Below are 12982 nucleotides of genomic sequence, written 5' to 3'. Positions count from 1 at the left end.
TTCAGCCTATCTGACTTGTAGCTACTGACTTGAGTGAAGGTACCCATACACGGTCCGTTTGTCGGATCCATTCGGTACTTAATTAGTACACATCGCATTGCATGCCTTGTGCATGCGATGCAATGGAAAGCTAGTACAAAAACTATGTGCAGCACATACTTTTTGTACCGTACGATGAGATGCGTGGGAGCGCGCATCTCATAGTACAGAAAAGGACGGCGCAGAACGGAGCGTCTATGGGCACCTTAAGTCATATCTATAGGATTCCCTTAGTGGCCAGAAATGTATCCAGTTTTGATTTAAATTCATGAACAGTAGTTGCTGTAATCATCCCACCGGCAATGAGTTCCAGAATGTTACTGCTCTAATGGTGAAGAATCTCTTCTTAATTCAGTACAGTATTTCCTTTCCCCGCGCCTCAGTACATGCCCGCGTGTCCTAAGTATAGGCCTGTTAGTGACCAATCATCTCCCAGTTCCATACGATTCCAAATCCTGTATTTGGACATACTAATCATATCACCTCTCACCCTCCGTTTCTCCAGTGATAACATATTCAGCCTGGTTAACCTATCTTTGTATTCTAGTGATTCAAGACCTGTTACTAGCTTAGTCGCCCTTCTCTGTAACCTGTTCCAATTCATTTATGTCCTTTCATAAGGTGCGGGGCCAAAACTGAACACAATATTCCAAGTGTGGTCTCACCAATGCCTTGTAAAGAGCTACTATCATATTTGCATCCCTTGAATCCATTCTCTGTTTTTAATGCATGCCAGTGTCCGGTTTGCTTTTGCTATTGCACTTGAGCAGTGCGCACTATTACCCAAATAATCATCTATGATGACCCCCAAGTCCTTCTGTACAGCAGAATTCCATATAATAACTCCATTTAGCCTATGAGTAGCTTGTTCATTTTTGTTCCCATAATGAATTACTTTACATTTATCAACGTTAAACTGCATTTTCCACCTTTCCAGTTTAATTAAGTCACTTTGTAGTGTTTTCACATCCTCTCCTGAGTTAATTTCCTTACTCAATTTTGTGTTGTCCGCAAATATTGCAGTTTTACTCACTATGTCACTTCCAATATCATTAACGGATGTATTAAACAAGGTGGGTCCCAATATTGAACCTTGTGGGACTCCACTTTGGACCTTACCCCAGCTGAAATGTATGCCATTTACCACCAATTGTTCCTGATTGTGCAACCAGTTTATAATCCAATTACAAATTTCATCTCCTAACCCTAAATTACCCAGTTTCATTAATAACCTTTTATGAGGCAAAGTGTCAAAAGCTTTAGCGAAATAAAGCAGTATTACATCAACAGATTTCCCTAAGTCCAGCCTCCTACTGACTTCCTCATAGAGGCTAATTAAATTAGTCTGACATGATGTATTTTTGCCAAACCCATACTGAGCCTTATTTATCACTTTCTTCTGTCCTAAGAAATTTTGTATACTATCTCTTATTATTCCTTCTAATATTTTCCCCACAATGGATGTATGCGCTAGTCCCTTGGTACCATCCCTGAGTTTATTGATTCCTTGAATATCAGGTATAACGGTAGTGCTATGACAGAACTCAATTATTTTAGTATCCTAGGGTGTATTTATCCGGGCCAGGACATTTGTTACTATTTAGGTTCTGTAATCTATTTCCTCACTCAAACATACAGTTTGGGAGCAATCAAGCGCCGAGCATTTAGTCTGTGGGAGATCTGAAGATTTTCCCTTTTAAATACAGAAGCAAAAAATTAATTGAATAATTCGGTTTTCTCTTTTCCTTCTATTACCAGGGTACCCTGATTATTGTTTAGTGGGCCAATATTTTCCTTCCTTAACCGTTTCCCGTTTATATAATTGTATAATTTTTTGGGATTAGATTTGCTATCTGCGGCTATTTTACATTCAGTCTCTAATTTAGCCATCTTGACTGAGTTTTTCTTATTACATTCTTTATATGCGGCAAATGATTTGGGTATTGGTGCCCTCCAGCAGTATTTCTTTAAGTTTGTCACCTTTTAGTAGTATCCATACCTCTAAATAATTCCGTCCAGTTTATATACTTTAAGGACTCCTCAAACTTACCAACGTTTGCTTTTCTGAAATCTAAGGACCTAGTTGCTCCAATATAATTACCTTGTTAAAATCTTAATAAAATGTGATCATATTGTGATCACTGTTCCCCAATGTCTCCCTTATGGTTATGTCCCGTTGTTGCTTAGCAAGAGATCCAGGATATAGTTATTTCTGGTTGGACTTTCAATAAATTGATACAAATAGGTCATTTAGGGCATCCAATAAAACGTTTCCCTTAGCGGTACTAGTTGACCTACTGTATCTTTCCAATGTATTTCTGGGTAGTTACAGTCACCCATAATAATAATGTCACCTAAGCTGGCCGCTCTTCCCACCTGTAGTAAGAGGCCTTTTTCCTCCTCCGTATTTATGTTGGGTGGTTTATAACATGTTCCTACTACAAGTTTTTTAGCTCCTTTAATATTACCTGTGATTTCTACCCATACCGATTCTACCAACTCCATCATGCTCTAGTACAGGCATGTCCAACGTTGGCCCCCCAGATACACATCCCAGCATACTTTGCCACAGTTTTGCTATTAGAGAATGCTAAAACTATTGCGAAGCATGCTGGGATGTCTAGTTTCAAAACATCTGGAGTGCCAACGTTGGACATGCCTGCTCTAGTATATGTCTTCCCTTATGTATGTTTCTAAGGATGGTTTAATATATAACCATACCCCCCTGTGGACCTAGTCTAGTTTTTAGGTTTTAGTAGGCTCAGATCTTGACTAATAACCTCTTCCTGAAAGGACCATGGATGGAATTAATGACCAATGTGTTTTCTTATATTTAGAAACCCCAAACAGGGTGTATGGTGATCAGCTGCGGGAGCAGGTGGAGAAAAGACTTCTAGCCTTTGAGACTGAAGAGGCTTCTCGCAAAAGAAAGCTTGTGATGAAGGAGACGCAGCTAGAGGTCAGTAAGTGTGCAGAAAGCTGGGTCGGACATGTGGCACCGTACCGCTGGAGTGGTTGGGAATGATGCACCGATTCCTCCCTGACAATGCCCACTGGAGGCAAACACTGGTTTAATGAGTCTGATCCAACAAGGACTCAGACTGCGGGATACGCGGGTAACCTGGAAACTACCAGAATGAGACATATTTACTTCTGTTTCAGAAATTAGATGAGACCGCAAAGATGAAGATAATGGAAAAGGGAAAAAGTTGGAAATGGAGCCAAATGAAGAAAAACCCACAGACGACGGTAACCTAAATATTCTCCCAATTAATGTCCTCAGTAAGTGCCCCAAGTGGAGTGTCCCAGAATCCTTTTCTTCCTCTCTCAGGGCTTAAATACGGTGGAGAGACAGCAAAAGCCGAAGGAGTGTGAACAGACGAAAGAAGAAGAGCAGAGTAGATTACAGGAGATGGTAACGGAGGAGGACTGTGAGCCGTCGTCTGACAGAAACAGAGATGAGGTGAGTCGGGCACTTGCCAGGCTGCCACCTACTGGCTGAATGTGTGAGGATAGGGCGGTGTGACGCTGGTCCGCGGTGTGACGAATAGACTGATAAGGAGAAAGTGAAGATTCTGTACCACGTGCTCTGTAAGCAGCTGGGATTCCTTTCAAAGGTTCATCTAGAACTTAGAAAAATTATTATAAAAGTGCAGTAAAATAGTCCAGAGAGGACATCTGGGTATTTGCAAAAAGTGTCTCTCCAAGCTGCCTGGGAGAATAGTCAGGAACGGACTGGACACTGCTTGTAAGATCTGCTCTCCGTGTGTCCGCAGCACTGGAGTTCCTGTACGCTAGCACCTGTGCGTTCCTTTCAGCTGTATTACACTACAAAGTGTTACCCCGTGACCTCCTTTTATTGTTGTAGACATCAGAGGGCTCACAGAGCACCGCAGCGCTGGTGCCCTTATTGTAGTGCACTTTTATGATGAGTAGACTGTTCATCCATTATGTTTTACACTGAAATGCTAATGCCAGGTGGCGCTCTAGAGCTGACCTATCTCCTCTCTCCTCAGAAGGAAGAGCCAAGCCAGGAGAAGGCTGTGGACTGTGTCTTTCAGATCGGGTTACAGGAAGAACCGATTCCGTCCAAAAAGAGGAAGAAATCTGCCTCTGTAGAATCTCCGGTAACAGAACCCAATAAATATAAGTAACGTGAAGTGCGACAGTGGGAGGGCGAGGACGGCATAGAGACGGGTCACCGCTCAGTTGTGCAGTACATTATATAAGGGTCTTACATCTTATATAGAGTCTGTACAGGCAGAACCAGAGGCTCCTGGGTTAGAAGCGTCACTATGTCCATGCAAGGGAATGTGCAATACGGAATAACCTTTTTCTATGACATGTCCCAGAATGCTTTTCTCTGTATATTAGGATTCAGGGTTGATGGCGGAAATATTGAGGGGACAGGAGAATAGAGACCGGCAGGAGACAGAAGAGGAGAGGAGATTACAGGAAATGGTAACAATGGAGGATGATGAGACGTCACCTGACAGAGATGAGGTGAGTCAGATGCTGACCAGTGCGCCACCTGCTGGCTGCATGTGTGAGAAGCTTTTGTGGGGGTTCCACTGTACTCCGACTCCTATAAAAATGCATGCGATGTTCTATTAAATGTTAGTCCTATGGCCGTGATGTTCACAACCTCAGCGGGACTATCCCTGTCACCCTGTGGTATAAATGCCTCCCGTATAAATCACCACGGGTGAACACTTGTAGTGGAGCCAATATCCTGATAAGTCAGGATTTATTAACAATTAGTTAGAGGTCAATGTTTGAGGCTGAGTATGGAATAATGCAGTTATTGGATGTAGGGTGAACACTGTGCAATAAGAAAAGCCTCTTCAGGTGGCCGCATTAATGCAGCAAAGACATACCGGTTCTCCTGAGTTTTCAATTTCAAATTGGAATGGTGTCTGCATCATGGATGTACCTTTGTGGGCGTTTCTGATCTCGTTTTAGCCCGGGGGACTCTCACAATATGTTTTGGTTTTCTTTTTTTTGTTTTTTTAATTATTTTTTCTCATGTTAAGCTATAATCTTTGGAAAAGTGGAGAGTGAATGAGTAATTACAAATTTTTGGGAGTTAACGGCTTAATTGCAGGGAATGTGCAATACGGAATAACCTTTTTCTATGACATGTCCCAGAATGCTTTTCTCTGTATATTAGGATTCAGGGTTGATGGCGGAAATATTGAGGGGACAGGAGAATAGAGATCGGCAGGAGACAGAAGAGGAGAGGAGATTACAGGAAATGGTAACGGAGGAGGATGATGAGACGTCACCTGACAGAGATGAGGTGAGTCAGATGCTGACCAGTGCGCCACCTGCTGGCTGCATGTGTGAGAAGCTTTTGTGGGGGTTCCACTGTACTCAGACTCAATTAGTTAGAGGTCAATGTTTGAGGCTGAGCATGGAATAATGCAGTTATTGGATGTAGGGTGAACACTGTGCAATAAGAAAAGCCCCTTCAGGTGGCCGCATTAATGCAGCAAAGACATACCGGTTCTCCTCATCGGGCCTATCATATTGTTGGAAAGACCGAAGCTTTGAAAGACATTTATTACGTGTTGCATTGAATGTGTTTCTGTACTTTTTATGTTGCCCAAAGGGCATCTTTTTATTAAATACACCCTTTTTTTTAAATTGTGTATAATTATTCAAAGCGCACCCTGAAACCGATTGATTCATAGGTTAGGTTTTTTCCCACGAAGACCATGCACCAGCTCCCTCATCCATAATTGGTGCGGCACATGAATTGTTTCCGCATCCATCGTACTCGCCCGACTTGGCTCCCTGCAACTTCTTTCTATTCCTAACCTTAAAACCCGGCTCACGGGGAAAAAAATTCAGCTCAATCAAGGAGACGGAAGCCCATTTGATTTTGAGAAATCATATTTTTTAGAGGGTTTAAAGAAATGGCAGGGACGTCAGGAAAAGTGTATTGGCGTGAAAGGAGATTTTATAATGAGCCGGGCTGTAGGTGCCACTATTGGCTAACAGACATCACATGACCGGAAAGTACTTAACCTGAAATAAAAACCCAGAGCAGAGAGCAGCGGTCATGAAAAAGGATATCCGGGTATATTCGAAACACGTGGATCATCAGCCAAGCGGCTCGGGGGAATCGGCAGGAATGGACTGTACCGCTATCTCCATGTATGTGCCGTGCCGGAGTTCCTGTACAGTAACGTCTGTACGTCCCTTTGAGCTGTATCACACTCCCGAAGCTTTGTCCTGGGACACTCTTCTTTTTTTTTCTTTTTTTATGAATCCTGCTGTATTGTGGACCTGCGTGACGTGTTTTCAACTGACCGCCTCCAGCTTGGTATAATCGTAGAAATCCAAATACGCATGCGGGGCAGAAATTCAGTGGTAATTCGGGATCCAACTTCTAAGTGATAGCCGACTGTATTAGGTGCAGGAACATCCTTTTTCCAAACATACCTTTAGGTGCACTCAAGGGTAATGGAAGTGTTTTATTACACCTCTAAAAAGAGCGACTTTCAAATCCGCTGCTGACCCTTAAGGGTAAATCCACCTGTGTGAGATGGAATGGAAGTGCGATTAGATCGGCCTGACATCGCAGGACTCACCGAGAATAATGTGTGCGCTGTCGCGCTGGTTTCCTTACTGCACTGCACTTTTATGATGAGTAGACTTTTACACTGAAAAGCCAATGCCAGGTGGCGCTCTAGAGCGGACATATTTCCTCTTCCCTCAGAAGGAAGAGCCAAGCCATGAGAAGGCTGAAGACCTTGTTGTGGGGAACGGGTCAGAGGAAGAGGAGGAACAGGCTCCATCTAAGAAGAAGATAAAGAAGAAAAATAAATCGGCCCCTGAAATATCTCTAGTAACCGAACCCAATAAACAGAAGTAACCCCTACGGGCACTTCCCACACCGTCGTAAGGGGCTTTACTGCGGGGCAGGGGGGTTGGGGAAATACTGTGGGTGACAGAGGGCTGCTGCTTTGCCACACACGGCCGGACTGCATTGTGGCTGGCAGCGGTGACCCTGCTGCTGTGTGTGGTGGGCCCGGCTAAGGTTAGGGTGATGGCTGTCACCTCCAGCAACTGGTTGCTGGTCCTGCAATAATAATATAATGTTACATTACATGGGGGGGGGAAGGGGGGGGGGGCGGGACTGGGGGCAGAGTGCCATGTACCTCACTAACCTTACCCTGGACATTATAATCCCTATAGGAGTGGGCAGCCCATGTTATTAGTGGGTACATCTCCACCTGGCGGGCAGTAACCTGCTCCATGGGGGGGGGGGTGTACCGCTGCTTCCCCCGCCTAACCTGTAACGGGGGGTTTGGATGCTTACCAGGTCCGGGGGAAGGGGGGGGGGAGAGGTGCGGACAGTACCGCTCACCTCTCTATCCCTGAAGAGACACACTGGATGCAGCAGGGATGGGGAAGAGACTTGCTGGAGGCAGCAGGGATAGGGGAAGAGACGCGCTGGATGCAGCAGGGATGGGGGAAGAGACGCGCTGGATGCAGCAGGGATGGGGAAGAGACACACTGGATGCAGCAGGGATGGGGGAAGAGAGGCGCTGGAGGCAGCGGGGACGGGGGAAGAGACGCGCTGGATGCAGCAGGGATGGGGGAAGGGACGCGCTGGATGCAGCAGGGATGGGGGAAGAGACGCGCTGGATGCAGCAGGGATGGGGGAAGAGACGCGCTGGATGCAGCAGGGACGGGGGAAGAGACGCGCTGGATGCAGCAGGGATGGGGGAAGAGACGCGCTGGATGCAGCGGAGAAAGGGGGAAGAGAGGCGCTGGAGGCAGCGGGGACGGGGGAAGAGACGCGCTGGAGGCAGCAGGGATGGGGGAAGAGACGCGCTGGAGGCAGCTGTGGGCTATTTACAGGCATTGTCTGTCAGCATATGGGCCAGCACGGGGAGGGAGAGGAGGCAGAGGGTGGCGCTGTCTACCACTGTGTGAGTGTGTGTGGGCGGAGTCAGAGGCTCTGACTCCGCCCAGCATTATACACACACTGACTGACAGTTCTGGCTAAATATATAAGAGATGTGAAGTGTGAGACAGTGGGAGGGTGAAGATACATGGAGTCCGGTCACCGCCATCTTGTGCACTTCATTATAACAGTGTCTTAGGTCTTACTGTATATAGATCCAGGACAGGCTGAACCGGAGGCTCCTGGGTTAGAAACGTCACTATGTCCATGCAAGGGAATGTGCAATACGGAATAACCTTTTTCTATGACATGTCCCAGAATCCTTTCCTCTGTCCAATAGGCCTCACCGGGGACATCGAAGAAATTAAGGAGTTTTGAGATGTGGAGATTACAGGAAATGGTAACGGAGGATAAGGTGAGTCAGATGCTGACCAGTGCGCCACCTGCTGGCTGTATGTGTGAGAAGCTTTTGTGGGGGTTCCACTGTACTTGGGACTTGCCCTGTCACCCTGTGATATAAATGCCTCCCGTATAAATCACCACGGGTGAACACTTGTAGTGGAGCCAATATCCTGATAAGTCAGGATTTATTAACAATTAGTTAGAGGGTCAATGTTTGAGGCTGAGTATGGAATAATGCAGTTATTGGATGCAAGGTGAACACTGTGCAGCATTAATGCAGCATTGTATCTCAGAAAGATACATTACTGGTTCTCCTGAGTTTTGTCAAGTAGCTGGTTACTGTATGGTAGTGTCTAGATACCCTTCAGTTTTGACAATTTTCCCCATCATGCTCTGGGTCCACATATACCTGGAGTGAAGCGTGTGAGCGTAGCGAGCCCGTGAGGGTACAATGCAGCTAAAATAAAACAGATTAACCTACATTTACGTGAATTACAGAAAAAATAAAAAAACGTTGTGAGGGCATCTTAACAACTTCCACCCTCACCGAACGTCACAACCTGTAATCAAAACTGAAGGGGATCTAGTCTCTACCGTTACTGTATTGCTAACCATAAACTTTGGGCCCAGTGTTTTAAACATTGTTTTTTTTATTCTGTGCCACCGCTGACCCCCCCCTCCCATCACTATTCCCCTGCCGCTATCCTTCACAGGGCTGCGCTACACTGATGCCTGCCAACAGCCTTCAGGTTCCATGGTTCCCACGGGGTGACATAGGGGTTGTAGGGAGGATCCAGAGGACCGTGGCACCAATCAGCGAAGCTTTTGAAGTTTCCCATATAACCCTGCCCCATGCTCAACTCCCCAGTTTTTGTTTGGTGCCAGCAAGAAGCTGGAGCACTGTCTTTTTCAGCAGGGATTACCTCAGATTCTGAGGTAACCCCATAAGAAGCTTTTTATTTTTACACTTAGTCGCATGATGTGGCTGGGCGGCCTGCGCTGTCAGTCATATTGATGGTGGCGCGGTGGCCACTTCACCTGTGCCGGGGCCGGGACCCACAAACTGGGTCAGAGGGGTACTCGGCGGGGGGGAGACACAGCGCCTAGCACTGCCGGACATTCTCCCCCGGAGAGCGTGGCCGGAGCACAGGAGCCGGTAATGCTCTCTCTGAGAGCGCAAACCGCTGCCATGCTGCGCACTGAGGGAGACAGCAGCTGGGGTGGACACTGCTGCTTGCGGCAGGGCCTCCACTAGACCACCGGGGCTTGAGCGCAGGCTGGATCTGAGGAATCCATTTAAATTAAGGGCTCATTTTGTGCCGGTGGGGGAAGTCCAGCTCAGGGGGGGCAGCCCCCAGCTTTGCGCGCCAATCTCCCGCAGATCAGCCGCCCAGGAAGCTGTCCTTTCTCTGTTCCTACTCTCTCAGACCAGCAGCCATCTTCTACACGAGGCCAGAGTCTTCCAGCGTGCGGGTACAGTCTCCTCTGTGAAACCGTCCATGCGCTGTATTTTCTCTTCTAGTAGACTGTTGGGGCCTTCCGGACGCAGACCTAATGTCGTCCAGGCACAACAACAACGGTCAAGGGATTCTCAAGCTAGCTTCACGGATGCTCTGTCAGTGCAATGGAATTATCATCTTCCATATGTCTTTCCTCCAATATCCATAATTCCCAGAGTACTCAGGAAATTCAAATGGGAAGGCGGGGACCTCATCCTGATAGCCCCGGCCTGGCCACATTGGCATTGGTATGTGGATCTGCAGCAGATGTCGTTCCAGTACTTACATTCCTCTAGGGTGTTTTACATATTCAGCCACCATATGTTCCCCCTACAACATCCTGGGACTTGTCCCTGGTATTGCAGGCTCTGGTGAAACCGCCTTTCAAACCTCTACAATCAGTGGAATACAAGTGGCTTACTGCCAAAACAGTGGTTTTTTTTTTAGCAATTGCATCTGCCCGACGGGTGTCTCATTTGTCGGCTCTCTTGCAGAACGCTGTTCCTTATATTCCATCCAGATAGGGCGGTGTTATGGATTAGGCCATCTCTCCTTCCCAAGGTACTCTCCAAATTCCACATCAATCAGGAGATAGTGGTTCCAGCGTTCAACTCAGATGATCTCTCTGCGGGGGAACGTGCACTGGATGTGGTCAGGGCTCTGACCATTTGTCTGGACCGTTCTGCTTCGGTCACAAAATCCTGACTCTTCGTGTTCTACGGATTCCACAAAAAGGGTTGGCCAGCGACCAAGCAAACACTCGCTCGCTGGATCCGCATGACAATTCATCAAGCCTACTAGCAGGCTAATCTTCTCATTCCTTTGTCAATAAAGGCACACTCCACCAGAGCGGTAGGCCCATCATGGGCAGCACGCAGTGGAGCGTCTGCCGAACAACTGGGCAAGGCTGCAACATGGTCATTGTCCATACCTTCATAAAGTTCTATGCATTTGACACGTTCACCTCCCAGGATGCTTCCTTTGGTCGTCGGGTCCTTCTGACACCTCAGGCAAATATCCTCCCTTAAATACGTCTTTGAGACATCCCCAATGTCACCCGGTGGGAACCATGGAACCTGAAAAAGAAAACGAGAGTAATGGTAGACCTACCTTAGGTTAACTATCTATCTTCGAGGTCCATGGTAACCACAGGACGCCCACCCTAAATTTAGACCTGAGGTATTCCTATGTGTGGTATACTACACTGTGAACTTCCACGACCTTAGTCATGTCTTTGTGCTATAAAAGTGTTGGCATGTGTTCTAACTGTCCTCTTTCTTCTCCGTTTCTGCTAATGGCTGGTTAACAAAACTGAGGAGCTGAGCATGGAGGCGGGGTTATAGGGGAGAGGGACCAGACACCCTGGGAATCAAAAGCTTTGCTGATTGGTGCCACGGTCCTCTGGATCTTCCTATAATCCTGATTTCACCCTGTGGTTACCATGGACCTTGAAGAAAGCGAGTTAACCTAAGGTAGGGCTACCAAAACTCTCGTTTTTCAGCATCCAGTGACATCGGGTGCTAGAAAAAACACTTTGGGGACCGTAACATACTGTAGTCAGGTCATTGTTGCATATAAGTCCTGCAGATCACGTGTAGGCTTGAATGGCCTTTTGCTGCTCCTCCATCCTCTGCAGCATATAGATGGATGAGTTCCAGCTCGTCACAATCTCTTATTTGAGGGGATGGCAGGGCAGGTTGAGGAATTTTTGCTGCCGCTCCAGCCTTCGGCAGGCAGTGTCAGAATGCCATCATCTTCTGCACACTCTGTCACTTCTGATGAAATGCTGCACCACCGAATTTAATGTGTGGGCAAAACATGGCACATGATGGAATTTGCCCATGTGTCATGCCCGCACAATGTTACTGGTGGTGTCTGACACCACAAATCCCCAGGAGAGTCTAAGTGGGGTAAGCCACTGCGAGATGATTTCCCTCAGTTTCTCTAAGAGGTTGAGGCATTGTGCCTCTTGCTGAAACCGGTGATACAGAGCTTATCCTGCCTTGGAGCTGGTGTGCAGGAGATGCTGTTTCGATGCATCTACCCGGTGGGCTGTCACAGTCATTCATATAGTCCTTAGTGTGCCTTGAACCACTTGTTCACATGTCCGTTGTTAAGTGGACAGCGGGTACAACCTAATTTTTCAGGGCACTGAGGACACGTTTTCGTACTTTTCTGTACATCCCGGGTATCGCCTGCCTAGTGGAATCTAGACTGGATTTGATACCGGGGACACAATACCTCCATCAACCGTCTAAATCCCACTCCGCTGATGGCGGACACCAGATGCATGTCTAACACCAACATAGCTGTCATGGCCGCAGTTATCCGCTTTGCCAGAGGATGACTGCTCTGTTGCACTTCGTCCTCATGGCAAATGACTGTTGGATGGTCAATTGCTTAGCGAAAGACTTAGCAGGCTTACGACTTCCACTTTGGGAAGATGACCGACTTCCAGCAGCGGTAGGCGTATCGCTGCACGATCCGCCGGAAGATCCTGGATTGAAGAGAAGTCAGTCATGCCAGGACTCCCCTCCCCCCCCCCCCCCCAAATCCGGAAGTTAGGTGTCCCTGGACTGCTAAGTCCTAGCCACAGTTCCTGAAGTAAACACTGAATTATGAAGGGTCTTCAGGTGACTTATGTGAAGAACCGGAGTAACAGAGCGTAATCTCAGAGTGTACTCCGGGACTTCTGGGTCAGGTCATGCAGACAGAAGACAGAATAAGATATAAAAATATATTTATTAACAAATTACTTACTACAAGCTCTCTAAATCAGCTATAAATAAACACCTTTGGAACTAGCAATATAACACCAGGTCCCAATAGACATCAGATTACCATCACACTTGCCAGCACTCTCCCACACTGTCCTGTCCAGATGCAGTATAATTGTCCATGATCACAGGAGATTGGTGAAGTTTCTGTATAACAGAGTCAGCAAGTCGGTGAGTCCAGAAGGTTAGCATAAACCAGGCAGAGCAAACAAGTCTGCAACCCCAAGAGAAGCTGGTAATCCAGTAGCCACCATGTTCCCAGGCACAGTCCTAAGCACACTGGCAGGAGCTGAGACTCCAAGGCCAGTAGCTTCTAGAAGCAAAATCACCCCCCAGCTCTCTTGTCT

At 47.0% G+C, this 12982-nt stretch overlaps 1 protein-coding gene and 1 non-coding gene across 4 annotated transcripts in view; both read left to right on the top strand.

Moving 5' to 3' along the window:
* Positions 1-12982, top strand: part of LOC146060553 (uncharacterized) — a 335594-nt gene that overhangs the window by 263677 nt on the left and 58935 nt on the right. For 2 of the 3 annotated variants that reach the window (XM_083174016.1, XM_083173934.1), the window contains exons 15-17: positions 4414-4542; positions 5210-5338; positions 8298-8372. In XM_083174016.1, coding sequence (XP_083030142.1) covers positions 4414-4542; positions 5210-5338; positions 8298-8372 — 333 coding nt within the window. Of the gene's footprint in view, positions 1-2876; positions 2999-3201; positions 3289-3370; positions 3503-4055; positions 4167-4413; positions 4543-5209; positions 5339-8297; positions 8373-12982 lie in introns of all 3 variants that reach the window. The other variant, XM_083174187.1, reaches the window with a different exon arrangement.
* On the top strand, positions 3056-3126 carry LOC146045566 (small nucleolar RNA SNORD57). Its single transcript, XR_014465473.1, has one exon. It is a non-coding gene; the product is annotated as a small nucleolar RNA SNORD57 (small nucleolar RNA).

The sequence above is a fragment of the Crinia signifera genome, chromosome 1 (genome assembly GCF_055691185.1).
Source record: "Crinia signifera chromosome 1, ASM5569118v1, whole genome shotgun sequence".
Taxonomy (NCBI): domain Eukaryota; kingdom Metazoa; phylum Chordata; class Amphibia; order Anura; family Myobatrachidae; genus Crinia; species Crinia signifera.
Note: the sequence above shows the minus strand (reverse complement) of the source record. Positions and strands in the feature narration are given on the sequence as shown.